Source organism: Pecten maximus, chromosome 1 (genome assembly GCF_902652985.1).
Source record: "Pecten maximus chromosome 1, xPecMax1.1, whole genome shotgun sequence".
In the NCBI taxonomy this organism is placed as follows: domain Eukaryota; kingdom Metazoa; phylum Mollusca; class Bivalvia; order Pectinida; family Pectinidae; genus Pecten; species Pecten maximus.
This window is the reverse complement of record NC_047015.1, coordinates 35,506,546-35,527,353: the sequence shown is the minus strand read 5'-3', so window position 1 is coordinate 35,527,353 and position 20,808 is coordinate 35,506,546. Positions and strand designations below refer to the sequence as shown.

General features: G+C 38.7%; 2 protein-coding genes across 4 annotated transcripts in view; one reads left to right on the top strand and one right to left on the bottom strand.

The window, feature by feature from the left end:
* LOC117331911 (ankyrin repeat and fibronectin type-III domain-containing protein 1-like) overlaps positions 1-5,483 on the top strand; it is a 196,723-nt gene extending 191,240 nt beyond the window's left edge. For all 3 annotated transcript variants that reach the window (XM_033890897.1, XM_033890888.1, XM_033890906.1), the window contains 3 exons: positions 134-319; positions 677-777; positions 1,183-5,483. In XM_033890897.1, the coding sequence (XP_033746788.1) occupies positions 134-319; positions 677-777; positions 1,183-1,965 (1,070 nt within the window). In that variant the 3' untranslated portion in view covers positions 1,966-5,483. The remainder of the gene's footprint in view (positions 1-133; positions 320-676; positions 778-1,182) is intronic.
* Positions 5,484-10,911: 5,428 nt separating this feature from the next.
* Positions 10,912-17,226, bottom strand: LOC117331903. Its single transcript, XM_033890876.1, has 2 exons — positions 15,570-17,226; positions 10,912-11,257 (listed from the first exon to the last, which is right to left on the bottom strand). The coding sequence occupies exons 1-2, from the start codon at positions 17,131-17,133 to the stop codon at positions 11,250-11,252; spliced, it is 1,572 nt and encodes a 523-aa protein (XP_033746767.1). The 5' UTR covers positions 17,134-17,226; the 3' UTR covers positions 10,912-11,249.
* Between the last annotated feature and the right edge of the window lie 3,582 nt (positions 17,227-20,808).

Here is a 20,808-nt window from a genome sequence, read left to right as displayed (position 1 = left end):
CAAATCACATATTACAACATTATATGTAACTGTGACATAGACAACAATTATGTAACACTATCTGCCAATTTCATCAGTAGGAATCATATCTGTTATTAAAAGTATCAGTGATATTTCTATTTCATGTTTCCAGATATCCCAGAAAACCTTGCAAATATTCACCGTATCTATGACCTTGAGGTCGTGGAGGTGAGCAGTGATGTGACCTTCCTACTACTGCTGCCCCCTATAGAGAATGTGTGTATTGTTCCTGGCCAGGCTGACGATCTGGCATCAAAGAGAGACTTTATGCTTCTTCCTGTCAAAGTATTTGAAACAAGTAAGAATTTACTTTAATCATATTGTACTAGCAAGATCTTTATATTCTGCCGTTTTACATATACATTTCAATGTATTGTTTGTAAATTAGATAAAATATCAAGTTAATTTTGTATCCAGATTTATCTTCATTTAATTTTGGACAGCTTTTGTCATGTGTCACCAATTTTTCCTGAATCATTTTTTCGGGACAAACATTTGATATAAATAGCACAAAAATCAAAGTCTAATAATTTGCATCCAACTTTTTTTTTCAAAACTAACCAGATATACCTAAATACTTTTGTCATTTCTTCAAATAAAAAAACCCAGATTGTTTGTTAACCTTTAGATAATTGTTCCTTTTCTTGTTTTTCAGTCCACCTAAATACGTACCAATCTCAGCTTCTGAGTAAATACTCGCGCCTCTCTTCCTTACTTGAGATGGACCTGGCTCTGGCACAGCAAGCACAAAGAGAGGTCAGTACAAGGTCGTGACCTTAGAGGTCAATAGTTTAATATCACCTGTCAGTATACCATATAAATCATACTAGTTGCATTATTTTTTAACATAACATGAGCATTGAGAAAATACGTGGTTTTAAAGGAAAATCCCTGACTTTGCTGACTTCCAGGAGTCTAGATTAACACTCGCACATGTAAATGTAGCATACATCCTTAAGTCTCCATATCACATTAAGGTCGCATACATCCTGAAGTCATCAATTTACATCCAAGATGAACTGGCAGTAGTTCACAAAGAGTTCTGACATGGAATGAATGGTAATACATCTGAAGAAAGAACATTGTTGTTTGAGGAGAACAGCTATTGTAAGAAGCAATTCATACCGTGCAAATCGTAATTAAATTTGTTTGTTATTTCAGGCCTTTTCGTCTGGTGAGCTGAGTTCTGCAAAGTTAAGAGTTGACAAACTCAACACACTACAGCAGCATTTAGACTTCGCCTGGAAAAGTACACGATGGGTGATGGACATTATCACGTATGCTCGTGACAAATCTGTGCACGGAGGAACGCATGTCAGTCTGATCACTAACATAGGCAAGGAGAAAGATGAACCAGATTTTCACGGAAAAACAAATGGCAAAATTCTAGATAATAATAACTCCCAGCCTAGTTGTGGGTCAAGTGCATGTGATTCAAATGAAATAAGTGTTGGAAAAGACAATCGAAAGATTGCGAAATTTTACGATCCAACTGAGGATGTTCAACGAACAAACGGACACATACAAAAGGAACGGGAATGTACCCCTACAGAGGTGAAGTCTCCGATTTCCAATTCACCAGAATCATCGACAGGTAGTTCGGGGATACTGGAGGTGTACGCAGCCTACGAGACAGGACTGTCAAAGGGGACGAGAGTGAGGCTTCATGTCACTTCACGAACGACAGCAAGAGAAGTCGTCCATCTTGTGGTGAAACATCTCAACAAGGCCCTGGTAATGAAGGGTAAATCAGGCCCAACATATTCTGAGGAAAAAATAGTTGACTTCTGTTTGGTGGCCGTAATTGGTGCAAGGGAGAGAATTCTCCGTGATGACTATCAGCCACTTCGGCTACAAAATCCATGGACTAAGGGCAGATTATTTGTGCGTTCAAAAAATAATCTTTTAGCAGCAATTCAGCAAGGCCATGCTACAGAGGTGTGACTGAGTAGGGCTGTGTAGTTAGCTGCTTCGACATGATCCACACAGACTCTGTCTTAACTATTTGTCACCACTGCCTTCCTACTCTCCGGTTTTTAACCCCCAATTATTGTTTTCTAGCATTCATAAACTATCAAATTTACTGTCTGTTCAATTTTTACCCCTGGTCTTTCAAAGAGATTTTATGCATGGATGAATTTGCCCTTCTGAAGTTCATACATGAAATTTGTACTTGTTATATCATATGTTATCTTAGCATAAATCCTTTATAGAAAGAATAAAAGAGTTCCAAACACACAATAACTACAATAGTATGTCTTTCCACAAAAAAAATCAAATTTAAGAAAAAAAGTAAACTTTATTTTATAAATGGTGATTTTGGTAACTTTAGCTTTATAATGTCTTGATAGGATTAAGTGTCACTGAAATATTTAATCAAAATTAATTCAGGGGAGACAAATCTCCCATAACGTCATAGCAGTGATGCTGTAACAAAGGTACAGTAGTACAATAGGTATATTTATAAAGACTTATATACTTCATAATTCTGTAATATTTTGGAAAGGCATCAGTGCAAGTTGGTGGATGGAAAAATCAATGTTAAAAATCCCTCCTTTTTAGTGCTTGAAGGCAGTGGTGTTTCCACATTTGGGATTATCATATTGATACCATTTCTGATTCGTGTGTCATTGTAGAACATTGAAAGCATATTGTGATATTGAAGTATGTGTCAGTCACGCCATTGCATTACTGTAGTGTCACTAGGAGACCAATAATTTATTATTGTAGACATTAATTTATTAACTGCTTTCATCATTCCATTCATTATCATTATAAAGGACAAAATCTAGTCTCAGTTTAATATTTATTTTAACCAACAAATCCTTCCATTTCAATTATGTTGTATTTCTAAAGGAGTAAACATAATCCGAGCAGTTTTGGGCATTTGAATACATGTATATCAAATTTGTTAATAAATTAAATATTTTGGGTAGAATGAATTAAATATTTTGGTAAAAAATAAGTGTCAAAATTACTTAATCATATTTATCATGTAATAAGCCCAATGGTTGTATATATAAACTTTGACTCCTCGAAGAAAGTGAGTATGCTTATTACAGAAAAATGCAATAGACATGATTGGGGTTATTACCAGGCATTGGGCTTATTGCTGGATAAATATGGTAGATATTCCGATAAAAATTGAAAAATTGGATTTATCTTAATATATAATTATGTTTTAGTTTGAAATTATTTTCTTAAAAATCAATATGAAATTGTGAAAGTTTTAAGAACATTCTTACAACCAAAGCCATTCCACATAGAGTATACTCCTTAACATTACCAGTTATACATGCTTTTAATGTATATTTCAATGATTAGTACTAAATTATATAACCCTACCAATTTTTATATAGACAACAAAACTAGTCACAATTTGAAAACGTCCATCTCTTGAAATATTTATAAATTGTTTTACCATTTAAATGTTTACTCACAGTACCACTGTTTACCAGTTATGTAGTTATCATTTTTAACGAGGAAAATCTAGTCCAATTTTGCATATTTTAGGCAATTAATCATATTTATATTGAGAAAAATCTTGAAATAACATGTGTTTTTTGAGGAATTGTATGGAATATTATTCGCATGACACAAAAGATATTAGCATTTCACTTATGTAAAGGTGACTCGGCACATGTACCAGAATTAAGAAAATCTTGTTAGTACTGAGGCTCTTACTATCTATAAATGAAAGTCTTGTTCAGCATAGGTTAAAGATCTGATTGTATAGTAGGTATATATCTACTCTGGTAATCATCAATATATAGGATAACTGCAATGTACATGGATACTCAAAAAATCTTTTTTTTTCTTTTTTTTTTACCTGAGATTATTATCATGATAGTACTTAAAATTTACAGGGAAATCTAAGATGTATAAATCTATTCATCTGAATTTAAGGGTTTTTACACCTGACATATATAATGATTAGATATTTCCCACAAAAAATCACTGTCAAAACAATAGTTTATATTTTTGACCTTTTGATCGTAAAGTGTACTTGGAGTTTTTTCAAGACACCTACAAATTACTGTACAAAACTTATTAGAAGTCCAGGATTTATAATGGAGTGATACTTGAACTACATACATTTCTACTTGTAACTGTTTGTAAGTAATTTATAATTTGTAACACAGCTAGAATGCATATTTTCATACAAGACGCCATTCATTCCGAATTCCAGAAATTGTTACAATAGAATTCAGACCATCACATTTCAACTCATCGTTCCATGACAGCAGCAAGCATCACATGATCTGTAGCATTATCCATCTTATCCTTCAAATCAAGCTAAGAGCTTTTTTGCCATATATAGTAACTAAGTAAAGTGCAATGTTTTCTATCACAATGGAATGTTTTACCTGTGCTCACCTGGTGTTAAAAATCTCATATCCCGGATCAACATTTTGTAAATTTCTTTTTTTATATTTGCAAATCTATGGTAAATTCCCATGTTCCCCTGTCTGTATGAGTTTTGAACATCTGTTAACTATAGAAGTTGGAATGATTGTCTTGTGGACACTCTTTGTCCTCATATATTCTTTAATAACATATTTTAGTGGTAATCTTATTTTGGCACTTTTCGCTCTTGAAGCATTGAACTAAATTATGATTGCGCTATCTACATTATTTATGTGCTATTACTTCAGAAAAAAAGATAATGCGCTTATTCTTAATTGTGCTCATTTATTATAATTTGAAAATGCATGAAAATTTGAGTGCACCAAACTTAGCATGTATACTAATACAGTATTCAAAATTAATCAATTCCACAGCCCCCCACCTAAAATAACAACAACCACAATATATGGATGGCCAATTTTTAAGGCCTGTTTGGGAGTTCTCAAACATCCTGATATCAAGCTACTACCCTGACCTGACCATACCAAACAATTTGATTTCATTGTAATTGATCACTTAATCTCCATTTCCAAATGAATTTATGATAAAATGATAGAGCCATGCTCTATCTTCCATGATTTATCTGGAGGAAAAAAATTACTTCACCGTGAATTTCCAGAAAAGAGCGCACTACAAAATGCGATAAACTCTTTAAGTTCACATCTATTGTACTGACCCAAATCTCCTTTCCTTTTGACCCATAATTAATAAAACTACACTTACATTGTATTGCTTTGGTATGATATAAATTTTTCATTCCCAAATTAATGTTCTCTGAATTCCTTTTAATTACAAGAAGATTATCTTTTTGTAACTAAAGTAGTCTACAGCAAACCTCCATATGTTAAACATTGATGTGTCTTTCTGTAGGTTTTGTTTACTTGTGATATTACAGAGTGAGAAATGCCAGTAGTATGAGAGTGATTGACAGGTTATTAGTAAATAGCATGTACGGTAGATGCATTTTTTTCACAGAGGAAAATCACAAAACATTTGTAATGCATGTTCCAGTTTTCATTGTCATCACATCAATAAACTAATACCTGAAAATGGGACATATGTGTTTTTTATTGTCATATGTTTTTTTTTTCGTTTCTGCAATGAAACATACAAATGTACATGTATAACTATACATTGTATTGTATATCACTCCTCTTCAGTAAGGAAAACACAATCAAAATGGTCTTCATGATATACAGCATTACAAGGTCTTCGATGAACTTCATTCTGGACATATACTGTATACAAGTACAATATAATCAGTAACCTCGGGACTCATGCAAGACTATTGATCAAGGTGTTGTTGAATTCATACAGTGTAGTTTATCTACTTCCTGTGGCTGTTGTGGTTGGTTCCTTAGGTAAGGAATCCTACCAAAATTGCTCCGGAGAGCATGTGATGGCCAGCTATATGTTGTTCTGTGAGGTGGCCACCAGCTACTACAGGGAGACCTTATATCTCAATATGACCCTAGCTGGTTGTTGATGGGGAGGTAAACCCAGCAGACAAACAATGGAACCCTACCTTGTGGTTATGAGAGTACCTGTCAACCGTGATGATAATTATTACCAGGTCATATATAAATAAAACCGCTTCCTCAGATGTCTAGAGAGTATATGTCTTCTGAGACAATGCATTGCTTTTGTAATCACTTCATTATCCCTGTACAATGGAGTGGGATAAAGAAGGAACCACAGGGGCTTGACACGTTCCTATGACCCAGAATGAACCCCAAGCCCGATCAATATAATGGATTCTGTTAATACAACCACTAACTATAGGTAAAGATACGTCTGGCCCTGTTCTATTTGGTAAATTTGAAAAGGTAATAACACTATTTTCTTTCAATAGCAATTCCTAAATTGTTACTTAATCAAACTAATACATATATCCCCTACCAAACTATCACCAATTGATCTGGTATGGCCCAATATCGTCACTGAAGGTCCCCAGCCAGCCAGCTTTAAACTGAAGCTAAGGGCGACCTCATCCATGTAATTATACAACTCAATTTTCTTTAATATAAATTATTTATGCATAAACGTAGCGTTAGGAAAGCTTTGGTGTCCACAGAGACTGATATATATCCGTCAGAAATGGTTGATTAAACAGAAGAGGTAGAATCTTTTTAATGGACCAGATGTTTTGAAGTAAAAACTCTTTTAATGATGAATTTTACGCAGTATGGTCGGCCTTGTGTCTATTTATTCGATCTGCAAGCTATGGCTGTGCCATTTCAAGATTTGATTACTAGTATATGTAAGTTGCTATGGGCAGGTGTAATGTTGAAAATGGAATAACATTGAAAATTGGAACCGGGATGCTGTGGAAAACGGAACCAAACATTAAATTTTCTTTACATACCCGTTGAATAGTGAACCACATAAAAGTATTGGATCTCGGTACCAGTTTACATTGTCATAGACGTTGCGATATCACATTAGGCTGTTATGAGAAGTGTATATAAAATGTATATAATGATTAACACTTTAACTCGTGAAACTAGTGACCCAGATAATGACCATTAGCATCACTTTAAATAAGATGTCCCTATACATGATAACTAGACCTGTGACCTTTATTGAACCAGATAATGACCTTTCGTATAACTTTACACTATTTAAAAAAATGCATATAAGATATGTTGATATTGATTGACATCGATTAATAATTTGACCTTTGACCCTTGGTGACCCATATAATGACCTTTGAAATAACTTATCACTGTTATTAGGTATTCATATGACATGTACATGATATTGATCGACATTGATAAACAATTTAACCTTTGACCTTTGGTGACCCAGATAATGACCTTTCGCATAACTTAACACCGTTATAAGATATTCATATGAAATGTATATGACATTGGTCCACATTAATTAAGAACTTGACCTGTGATCTTTGGTGACCCTTATAATGACCTCTGGTATATGTATGTACATATGAAATGTATACGATATTGATCGACATTGATAAACAATTTGACCTTTGAACTTTGGTGACCTATTTAATAAACTTTGGTATCTCTATCTATCTCTTCTCTCTATCTCTCATCTGTCATCTCTCTATCTCTTTATCTCTCTATCTGGTGGCCACAGTACAGTACAGCGGGCTGTCCGCCCTCCTGCCTGCCAGGTGGGGAGGCCACAGTTCCCGGCCGCTCAGTCGGTCCGGGTGGCGGGCTGCCCGCCCTCCCGCCTGCCAGGTGGGGAGGCCACAGTTTCCGGCCGCTCACCGGCCAGGTTAACAGACAGACAGACCGACCATGAAGACTATCTCTATTTCTACCACAATACCCTATGTTATTCAACTCTCAGACCATCAGTTAATCATTACAGCTGTTAATTAACAATCTGTTTATACAACACGTGGTATAAACTCTGTACGCATTTTGATTGGCTAACACGGTGAACTTTGACCCAAGCTGCAATTGTTCTTGACGTCATCAATAATCTAATGACGTCACATCACCGGGTCCCGGACGTCACCGGTACACTTTATTTGCATACGCGAAATTGTACTTGGCCACGTTTCCCTTTGATTCAAGCCGATATTATTGTGGTAGAAACAGGTCACACGACTCGAAATTGTTGGATATGGAATTTATTTCACACTCATAAGTTATTTTTTAAAAGTTGCAAAAAACACTCGCTAAAGCTCGTGTCTTTTGTAACTTTTAAAAAATAACTTACTCGTGTGAAATAAATTCCATATCCAACAACCACTCGTTGTGTAACCTCTATATATACCATGCCTTCCATAAAATAACTGTTTTACTTGTAATATAATTTCATCAGAAAGTTATACTTTGCATTTTCTTGAAGATATGAATCCGTGACAATGGCTAATTCTTATGAAAATTACCCACCTGGATGAAGTTTCAGGGAGGGTCAAGGGGTCAAGGGAGAAAACTGTTTTCCGAGGCATTCAAAATATTTTATAAAGATGAACCATAACATTACCCTCTGTGAGTGATTCCTTAAAAAAAAGTGTCATTCTGTGAAAAATGCTATCAATTGAACGAAACTTAAAAGAAATAATTTTGCAAAAAAAAAATGCATTTGATGATTTTGTAGGTCGGCAATAACGTTTTGACTATTACAAGACTAAAACATTATGATGAATTATCAGGCAAAATTTCAACTTATTATAAATCAGATTTACAGAATTTTGAAATATTGTCTTTAAAGTGTATGGGAACTTATGGAGGACATTGTATTCTGCAGGTAAATTATGTTAACATGTGAATGACAGACACTCGCACGGATGTTATTTATAGATTTGAAAATCGCTCACATGTGGTCTAAAGCTAAGGTGGACATAAGAACGGAATCCTAAAAGAGTGTATAATTATGATATTTATGCCAACAAGTTGATATAAATAAATGGCGTTGATCAGTAATTGGCAAAAAACTTATGTTTGAAAGTTAGAGAAAAGTTGACTAGCCGACGAACATTTGATCTGAATGGCAACGCACGTGCACAGGTAACCGGGTGGTCTGTGTCAACACGTGAGTTTGTTTAGCTCTAGTAGAAGCTAACTGATATCGCCGGCCTATTGTAACAGTGCACTAGGAGGTGGGATACGGCGGAACACGGGTGATTCGAACCAGGGCCTACCAACTCAACGGACACCAAAACTGTAAATGTATATTGCTACCGCAGATATCGTCATGCAAAGTACCTGTATTCCTTAGCCATGCGCACTTCGCAGAGCATACAATTTGTTTGTGTTGAAATCTAAATGAGACTTTGTTTCAGTTTGACTGATGCTGACCCGGGTGCTGTCTCTATGTATGTTATTAATCCTTGTGTCTTATAGAGTTATCGATATATTTCAATATATTGCACCATATATATTATACTAGGTAATAGCAGAGACATATATACAGAGAGATTAGTAACATCGCTATTTCCCCGTACACATAGTGGCTCCCTTTATTCGTGACCACTCAAGCATATCCCTTATCGAGAGCGTCCTGTCTCCTATCAAACACACGCGAGCGCAGGTAAATCGGGCTATGCGCATGTGTGTATCGTACGTAGTATTGGAACTTATTCGACATGTTCTGGTTAATCCGCCATTACGTCAGACCAAAACATCGTCATTTTAAATACACACAGAAAGCACATCGTTTTATTTTGGCCACTACAAAAGTTACCACATTAACCAAAAACTATCATACTTATGGGATATAGTCTTATTGATCATGCACATTGTTGCCATTTATCCGTATTTTCTAAAAATCCATTGGGTCCTATTCGACATGTCCAAGTTTGTAAATAGCCGCCATTACGTCAGACCAAAACATCGTCAATTTTAAACGCACACAAAAAGCACATTGTTTTATCTAGGCCACTACAAAAGTTACCACATTAGCCAAAAACTATCATACTTATGGAATGTGGTCTTGATTATCATGCACATTGTTGTCATTTATCCGTATTCTCGAAAACCCCATAGGGACTTTTCGAAAATTGGAGATTCCCGCCGATCTTTCCTGCGTTGTGCTTGACTTTCATACTCAAAATACAAACACTTGGACAGCAAATTGTGATATATTTCATATTGATGACACTTCTGCACTTTAATATTAATAAAATTAAAGCACATAATTGGATCTTGGTGATGATTTCAAATAGAAATTATCGATAATTATGTGTCTGGTTTTCAAGTTTTCTCCAATATGGCGTCTAGTGAAGACTGAACCGAGCGACCGCAAAGGATTGATGGTCAGGGGCCACTATGTAAACACAAGGGCAAATAGAGAGCTGCCAATCTCTCTGTATATATGTCTCTGGTAATAGTTCAAAATCATGTCGTTGTTTTTTTTCTAATATATGGTTATCATCTTTGAAGTCCACACACTCCTGTCCAATCACTGGCCTGGTCACCCTATGTTAGCCCATTGAGCAGTACGGTCTGATGGCCTGGTCACCCTATGTTAGCCCATTGAGCAGCCAGAATGTCATGGAAAGGTTACTTCGGCTGACGACGTTAACGGAAAACCTCCCCTGGTTTGGAAAAGTCACGTTTCTTTAAAAATGAAACGTGTAACCGAAGACTCTGTCTTCTGCATTTAAAGTGTTTCAAACACTTATTTCTATACCATGATACAGATTGTTAATCAATACAGGGAAGTAAAATGTATGTGCTGCTGCTGCAGGTACATAGTACAACAATGGACTCAAGTATTGTATCAAGCATATTTTCAAGCCGAAAATCTCGTTCTCGCATGACACTTTATTGGTTCAAGGCATGTGGGTTTACTGGGTTTTTCGTCCCCGTACACGGTCATGCCATCAATCTTGTTGACGCACACTTCCTTTGGTAAAGACTCCATAGCAGTCGTTTTTTTATGGAATAATCCGAGATTACAGATACAACGTGTGTTGGAGAGAGAAACAGTCACACCTACATATTCCGGTGTCTACATCAGGACTGACAACCTATTTTGATAATTAAAGCAAACACACAATTTAATGAAAAATAGTTTCTTTAATAATGAAGCATGTATTGTAATTTAAGAAACATCAACGAAATGTGAGGGGTTTTCAATCGATTCGAATACAAATACCGGAATTTCCTCTGTAAATGTATTTGTTAAAGAAAACTTTTTTAAGCGCTTAGTACGTTAAAACTTCAAATTTTAAGAAGATGTATGACTGTTCAATGGTGATTAATTCCGTAAACGCTGCAATCCACAGTATTCCCGTATGACTCGTGACGTAGCTCTCCGCGGCGTCAGAAGCGATATTTGGCAATGTGGCGGTTAGTCCGTCCGGTGATAACACGGTAAGTCTGTCAAAGTCCTGGCTATTTAACTGAGGAATAAAAGAAATAAAACATAAATGGAAGAATATTTAACATAAAATGATCAGTCTTTTTACTCCACAGGTTATAACCCACTGGGTATGATGTTACAACACCTGGAGTATAGTTATAACCCATGGAGTATGGTTATAGAGTATGGTTATAACCCATGGAGTATGGTTATAACCCACTGGGTATGATGTTACAACACCTGGAGTATAGTTATAACCCATGGAGTATAGTTATAACCCATGGAGTATGGTTATAACCCATGGAGTATGGTTATAACCCATGGAGTATGGTTATAACCCCTGGAGTATAGTTATAACCCCTGGAGTATAGTTATAACCCATGAAGTATGGTTATAACCCATGAAGTATGGTTATAACCCCTGGAGTATAGTTATAATCCCTGGAGTATAGTTATAACCCATGGAGTATGGTTATAACCCATGGAGTATGGTTATAACCCCTGGAGTATAGTTATAATCCCTGGAGTATAGTTATAATCCCTGGAGTATAGTTATAATCCCTGGAGTATGGTTATAACCCCTGGAGTATAGTTATAATCCCTGGAGTATGGTTATAATCCCTGGAGTATAGTTATAACCCCTGGAGTATAGTTATAACCCATGGAGTATGGTTATAACCCATGGAGTATAGTTATAACCCATGGAGTATGGTTATAACCCATGGAGTATAGTTATAACCCATGGAGTATAGTTATAACCCATGGAGTATGGTTATAACCCATGGAGTATGGTTATAACCCATGGAGTATAGTTATAACCCATGGAGTATGGTTATAATCCCTGGAGTATAGTTATAACCCCTGGAGTATAGTTATAACCCCTGGAGTATAGTTATAACCCCTGGAGTATAGTTATAATCCCTGGAGTATAGTTATAACCCCTGGAGTATAGTTATAATCCCTGGAGTATAGTTATAACCCATGGAGTATGGTTATAACCCATGGAGTATAGTTATAACCCATAAAGTATGGTTATAGACCATGGAGTATGGTTATAACCCATGAAGTATGGTTATAACCCCTGGAGTATAGTTATAATCCCTGGAGTATAGTTATAACCCATGGAGTATGGTTATAACCCATGGAGTATGGTTATAACCCCTGGAGTATAGTTATAATCCCTGGAGTATAGTTATAATCCCTGGAGTATAGTTATAATCCCTGGAGTATAGTTATAACCCCTGGAGTATAGTTATAATCCCTGGAGTATAGTTATAACCCATGGAGTATGGTTATAACCCCTGGAGTATGGTTATAACCCCTGGAGTATAGTTATAATCCATGGAGTATAGTTATAATCCCTGGAGTATAGTTATAACTCCTGGAGTACAGTTACAACCCCTGGAGTATAGTTATAATCCCTGGAGTATAGTTATAATCCCTGGAGTACAGTTATAACCCATGGAGTATAGTTATAACCCATGGAGTATAGTTATAACCCATGAAGTATGGTTATAACCCATGAAGTATGGTTATAACCTATGGATTATCGAGGATACTTAATTAAAACGTTATTGAAAACCACCTTACAGATATATATCTAGTAATATATAGAACTGCGTCATACAGTTGTTTCTTCTTTCTATGACTCGTAAGTGATACTAGGGACATCATACAGCTGTTTAGTCCTTCTAGAACTTGTCAGTGAATTTGAGGGACATCATACAACTGCTTCTTCCTTCTAGGACTCGTCAGTGATGGACACCATACAGCTATTCTGTCCCCTAAGACGTGTCAGTGGTTTTAGGGTTTTTTGTCTTTCTAGAACTCGTCAGAGATACTAGGGACATCATACAACTGGTCCCTCCTTCTAGAACTCGTCAGAGATACTAGGGACATCATACAACTGGTCCGTCCTTCTAGGACTCGTCAGAGATACTAGGGACACCATACAACTGGTCCGTCCTTCTAGGACTCGTCAGAGATACTAGGGACACCATACAACTGGTCCGTCCTTCTAGAACTCGCCATAGATACTAGGGACACCACACAACTGGTCCGTCCTTCTAGAACTCGCCATAGATACTAGGGACACCATACAACTGGTCCGTCCTTCTAGAACTCGTCAGAGATACTACGGACACCACACAACTGGTCCGTCCTTCTAGAACTCGTCAGAGATACTAGGGACACCATACAACTGGTCCGTCCTTCTAGGACTCGTCAGAGATACTAGGGACACCATACAACTGGTCCGTCCTTCTAGGACTCGTCAGAGATACTAGGGACACCACACAACTGGTCCGTCCTTCTAGGACTCGTCAGAGATACTACGGACACCACACAACTGCTCCGTCCTTCTAGAACTCGTCAGAGATACTAGGGACACCATACAACTGGTCCGTCCTTCTAGGACTCGTCAGAGATACTACGGACATCACACAACTGGTCCGTCCTTCTAGGACTCGTCAGAGATACTAGGGACACCATACAACTGGTCCGTCCTTCCAGGACTCGTCAGAGATACTAGGGACACCATACAACTGGTCCGTCCTTCTAAGACTCGACATAGATACTAGGGACACCACACAACTGGTCCGTCCTTCTAGGACTCGTCAGAGATACTAGGGACACCATACAACTGGTCCGTCCTTCTAGAACTCGCCATAGATACTAGGGACACCATACAACTGGTCCGTCCTTCTAGAACTCGTCAGAGATACTAGGGACACCACACAACTGGTCCGTCCTTCTAGAACTCGTCAGAGATACTTGGGACACCATACAACTGGTCCGTCCTTCTAGGACTCGTCAGAGATACTAGGGACACCACACAACTGGTCCGTCCTTCTAGGACTCGCCATAGATACTAGGTACACCACACAACTGGTCCGTCCTTCTAGAACTCGTCAGAGATACTAGGGACACCATACAACTGGTCCGTCCTTCTAGGACTCGCCTTAGATACTAGGGACACCACACAACTGGTCCGTCCTTCTAGGACTCGTCAGAGATACTAGGGACACCATACAACTGGTCCGTCCTTCTAGAACTCGCCATAGATACTAGGGACACCACACAACTGGTCCGTCCTTCTAGAACTCGTCAGAGATACTAGGGACACCATACAACTGGTCCATCCTTCTAGGACTCGTCAGAGATACTAGGGACACCATACAACTGGTCCGTCCTTCTAGGACTCGTCAGAGATACTACGGACACCACACAACTGGTCCGTCCTTCTAGGACTCGCCATAGATACTAGGGACACCATACAACTGGTCCGTCCTTCTAGAACTCGCCATAGATACTAGGGACACCACACAACTGGTCCGTCCTTCTAGAACTCGTCAGAGATACTAGGGACACCATACAACTGGTCCGTCCTTCTAGGACTCGTCAGAGATACTACGGACACCACACAACTGGTCCGTCCTTCTAGGACTCGCCATAGATACTAGGGACACCATACAACTGGTCCGTCCTTCTAGGACTCGCCTTAGATACTAGGGACACCACACAACTGGTCCGTCCTTCTAGAACTCGTCAGAGATACTAGGGACATCATACAACTGGTCCGTCCTTCTAGGACTCGTCAGAGATACTAGGGACACCACACAACTGGTCCGTCCTTCTAGGACTCGTCAGAGATACTAGGGACACCATACAACTGGTCCGTCCTTCTAGAACTCGTCAGAGATACTAGGGACTCCACACAACTGGCCCGTCCTTCTAGAACTCGCCATAGATACTAGGGACACCATACAACTGGTCCGTCCTTCTAGAACTCGTCAGAGATACTAGGGACACCGCAATGACCCGGAATGGAAGTAAGCGAAATAAAGATAATCCTAAACAGATGCTACACATAGAAGGGAAGATACATTTACCCAATGAATTAATTACTTCCACATTAATAATTAATGATTTTTAAAGAATATGAAATCCGTGTAAAACACGTCCATCTATCGAGACACTTTTTAAAGTCGTTACATGGCGGCAGCGTTTGTAGATGTCAGTTACCCGAAGCGCCATCACACTAACAGACGAAAAGGAGAAAGTAAACAATTACAGACTTTATAACACAGCATTGAACCAAGGAATTAGGTTAACAAACGTTATGGAAAACGTGTACTTATTACAAATGAGCACACCTGCTGCTCCATCTTATGGTGGATTTTAATTTTAATCTTCTAATTTTACTAAGACTATATTTTGACGAGTACTTTTTTCAGCATCAAAGATTGCCACCACAGCCTTTGACTGATTTAATTTACATGAAGTTCAATTTAGTGCGCAGATTTCATGCCCTCCGTTGTCAATATCATCACATTTTCTACAACAGATACTTACGGTAGCTTAGTACCTTGACCTTCCCACTGTTGTAGCCAGTCCACACCTGTTGGTCAGTATGGACGGCCAGTGACCAGGGGATATTCTCGTCCGTATGAAGTATCTTGAGCAGATGCCCCTCCCCGTCAATCAGTTGTATTGAGCAGCTGTAGAGCTCTGAGATCAGGATGTTGTTTGCCGAGTCGTACTGGACATCCTGTGGACAGAACTGGACAGATTCCTTACCATAGTAACGTTTGGAGCTGGGTATTATCCTACCATCTCCAAAGAATCGGAACTTGAGACGAAGATGTTTGTCCAGAATGACCAGATGGCTAGTCTCGTATTCTGTTCTATTGATCACGGCTATATCACCGGAAGTAGGACTTGCAGCAACTCTCGATGGCTTGATGAACAACCTCTTCCGGTGTCCGTCGTACTCTGCTTCCGCCATTTTGTAACCTTTAACAGTAAATTTAGCAATCTTTCGTGTGCTGAAAGCAGATACGGAATAGCTCCATTTCTCCACTAGACTCATCAAAAGATTCCCTTCGGTCGTCAGACATAGCGCACGCGGGGACAGTCTGTCCAGATGGAAAAGTGTCTTCGAAGTTCCGTCCGGTTGCACCTCGCGTATTGTATGGCTGTCCGGACAACTGACCACTGTCCGGCCGTCCGCGGTATTAGCAACACAGGCTATAGCTGTGTCGAAGTGGACTGTCTGTTTGACTACGCCGGTCCTGGAGACCAATTTGATCTCGTTCATTCTTTCAAGACGTATCCAGCATTCGTCGGGTGACGCGAGCGATGGACAAATGAAACAGATTCCGAAAGAAGATGTCGTCTGCTCAAATGCTGAAGTGACTGTTGTATCACACACGTTATATCCTCCACTTTGTTTCCTTCTTTTCGCATTCTCGTTTTCATCTCCGGTCTCATAACCGTTCCGGGAGCGTTGGAGTTGGCCATCCTGTTGCTGAATTTGTATGTCTCCGAATATTTCCCTAAGGTGGCCGACAGTACCTGCTCCATGCGCAAAGGCAACGGTTCTCGGTGATCTGACGGGGATCATTTGTCTCCTATATTGGTTGTTCCGGTGATATTTCTCAGTCTCTATGATTTGCGGAAAATTCTCAGATTCTAGCGCTGCCTGTATGATATCGTGAGTCTTCGTCGCTTTTGACAGTTCCGAATCAAGCCTCACTTTTGTTTCAGCTATGTCGTATTCGTTATCGTTGTGATGCCTCTCGCAAATAAACAGCAGTTGTTTTGCATATTGATTTACAGCGTCCTGGATGTCTTTGCCGCGTCGCTGAATCTTATCGGCTACTTCTTGGGATTGTGATCGGTTGCCTCTGCTATGACTCTGAAGTCTTTCCATATCGGCTCGAAGGGCCAAAACAACATCTTCCGTTTCTTTGAGGTTCTGGAGCAACGTCTTCTTGCGTTCTTTTCCAACTTCCTCTATCTCGCGAAAGATGTGGCCGGAATGGTCAAGTTTTGTACACTCGTCGCAAACAAGCTGGTCACTACATGAGAAACAAACCCTTAAAAGGGGATGGCCGTCGTGTCTGCCGCAACTCATGGTTCAGAAGTATTTATATAATTTTATAAGCTGTTCGTCACATAAGCCCGTGTAGTTAGTACCTGTATACGACTATTCCATCAAGGTTTATACACTATACGTGTACAGGTTGTTATAGCTTTAATAATGTCTACAATACTGAACAGACATTAAGTTATTAGTATGTGTTACTGATAGATAAGTGGGTAGAGGTTAAATTTAGGTCAGTATTAGATCGTATTAGATAAAGCTGGCATATATTTTATTGAGCTGATCAGAAAAGTTTGCATTATTCATTATTAAAATTTGAATGAATGTCTATAGCCGATTAGGTTGATATGTTACGGCAGCGTCGCGGCGAAATATACGTACTACTTGTATATGGGAATGTACGTTTTGTATGGGGACAATTAAAGGGATTAGTTTGGTTTGTTTATTTTGTTTAACGTCCTATTTACAGACAGGGTCATTTAAGAACGTGTCTGGTTTTGGAAGTGGAGGAAAGCCGGGGTACCCGGAGAAAAACCCATCGACACACGGTCAGTACAGGGCAACTAGCCCACGTGGGTTTCGAACTCGCAACCCAGAGGTGGAGGGCTAGTGTTGTTCAAAGTGTATTAAAGGGATACTGTCTACTGTAATTACTTAAATGTCTGGTATATGATAGTCTGGGATTTCGCTCGTTGGAAAGGTATGTAATGTTGTTTTCAGAAACTGAACACTTACAATACCGACGTTTCTTTCTTCGGGGTGGATGCTTTTTATTCTTTACGATTTATTCAACGATTCCAGACTAGCAGTTAGTGTCATTTAACTTTATAAAATATACTGTAATGTTCAACATTTTCAAAAAAATGAATATTTTGATAAACATGCGTTTCTGCATGTATTTCTAATGACAATTGCCATAACCAAATATCTTCGATCCAATCAAAATAAGATGTTATATTTCGGAAACCGAGAATCGGGACTACCTGGACTGCAATTTTAAAATTATTTATATGTTATGTTATATAAATATAAGTGTTATACTAATGAGAATATAATTTAAGCATTTCACATATGTGCTCCTTGTGACCAGACCTTTCGATCGGTTCTTCATTTGCTGAACTGCTGACCTTAACCGTGGCCTTTGACCTATTAAAAAAATAACAACCGTGTCCAAAGTATATTAACCGTACGAGATAATGCTGCCATATTTGACCTTTGTGCTCCTTGTCACAATACCTTTCTTTTTGTAAGTAACATCTGTGGACCTTCTGACCTTGACCGTGACCTTTGACCTACTTTCAAAACTTCTGACAACTCTTGTTTAGTTAGGTGAACCATGTCCAGTTCGACCAATTGCTGACAATATGTCGATAATTATGCTGAATAGGTCATTGGAATAGAAAGGGTTTATGTTAGCTAGTCGATGAATTAAACAGGTGTCATGTTGTATCCGACAGGTGTTGGGTGTGTTATTGTGTTAAACAGACGTTTATTATAAGATATTGCTTTAGACGGGTGATTAATACACGGTAATCCATCTACAACTACTCTATGTAGACTTTGATTAACTACGGCACTCCGAGGTTGTCATACGAGCCATAGGTTGGTAGCCTCCCAAGGAGTATACGGTATCATACAGGTAAACAGCCGGAACGGTCCGACGGTCGAGGTACCCTAATACACAGAGGTATCATAATACACAGAGCTACCCCAATACACAGATGTATCTTAATACACAGGGACTTCATTCCCAACCTTATGGTCCGTGTATTATACGTATGCGGTACTTATAATACACAGACCGTGGGGTGGGGAATTGTACCACATCCCTGTCTCTAATACACCAAATTTAGGAACGAATGGTGAACATAGGTACTCTTTGTATACAGGATTATATATCCTTATTCAATTGGTCGGATTAGCCTATTTATATATATATATGAGGTGGAGCTATGTGGAGTATATATGTTAATATGTAATCAATTAAGTATGTCGGACGTGAATATTGGTAAGTATAGAAATGACATCTGATTAAAAAATTACATATGCAATCTATTTTTTTCTTATTATTTTTTTGGCTTGTAAATCTACATTTAAATACATTATTTATTTTATAGCAACTGTTTTAGGGTTGCGTTTTATATTTTATTTTGTTTACTGGAACTTTCACTCAGATCTGGTAACGTTTTACACCATTTGTCAGATATGCCAAACGATTCTATCACATGTACAAATGTATATGTAGTGAACTAGGAAATAGACAAGTTTTATATGTTATGTGTTCAAAGTTACCTAGAGTAGTTAAAGCTGTACGCTATAGTCAGCCAAATCTATGCGAGTTGCTTCCCTTAGATTAGTTGTTAATTAACCCGTTTTAGGTTAACACCCTTCATTCTATATCAAGGTAAAATATAACCAAACGATAGCACCTGAAAGTCAGTCGTTATTAGGTAGCACACGGTCCGTGGGACCAGTGGTCAGTGCCTAGGGCTATATTTGGAAATGACGAGATTGGGGTTAGATACGCCCATATTTCGGGTTAAATGTCATGATTGGTCAATTGACCATATCGTCAATGTATACATATTAATTAACCCTTTAGGGGATATTAAAAGACTTGCGCGTTTTGCATAAGGAGTTCTCCAGCAGCTTTCAGTCTAAACGGACTTAGTGCCGTTTGGATGTACATATTTAGGATGTGAGGACTTAGTTTTGTTTAAATGTGTGTGAACTGTTAAGTGTGAATGCGCCGGCGATAGTGTGGAAGATGGATGAAACTTCATTGGATTGTATTGTACCTTCGGGATTTTCCTGTGGATTAATAAATATAAGTAAACTTTATATCCAGTGTTGAATTATGTTTATCACACCACAACCATCCCAAAAAGAACTTTCACGTCCCGTGTTCATGGAGAGCGGACGTTACATATATACCTCTGTAATAATTCGGACTCCGACCCGCAAAGAGGTTAAGATGCCATGTCTAATCAGATTAAAAAAATTAATCTGGAAATTACCCATTACCTTGGTTATAAGGAACCACTATACCCATTACCTCGGTCATAGGGAACCACTATACCCATTACCTCGGTCATAGGGAACCACTATACCCATTACCTCGGTCATAGGGAACCACTATACCCGTTACCTCGGTCATAGGGAACCACTATACCCATTACCTCGGTCATAGGGAACCACTATACCCATTACCTCGGTCATAGGGAACCACTATACCCGTTACCTCGGTCATAAGGAACCACTATACCCATTACCTCGGTCATAGGGAACCACTATACCCATTACCTCGGTCATAGGGAACCACTATACCCATTACCTCGGTCATAGGGAACCTCGGTCATAGGGAACCACTGTACCCATTACCTTGGTCATAGGGAACCACCATACCCATTACCTCGGTCATAGGGAACCACTATACCTGTTACCTCGGTCATAGGGAACCACTATACCCGTTACCTCGGTCATAGGGAACCACTATACCTGTTACCTCGGTCATAGGGAACCACTATACCCATTACCTCGGTCATAAGGAACCACTATACCCATAACCTCGGTCATAGGGAACCACTATACCCATTACCTCGGTCATAGGGAACCACTATACCCATTACCTCGGTCATAAGGAACCACTATACCTGTTACCTCGGTCATAGGGAACCACTATACCCATTACCTCGGTCATAGGGA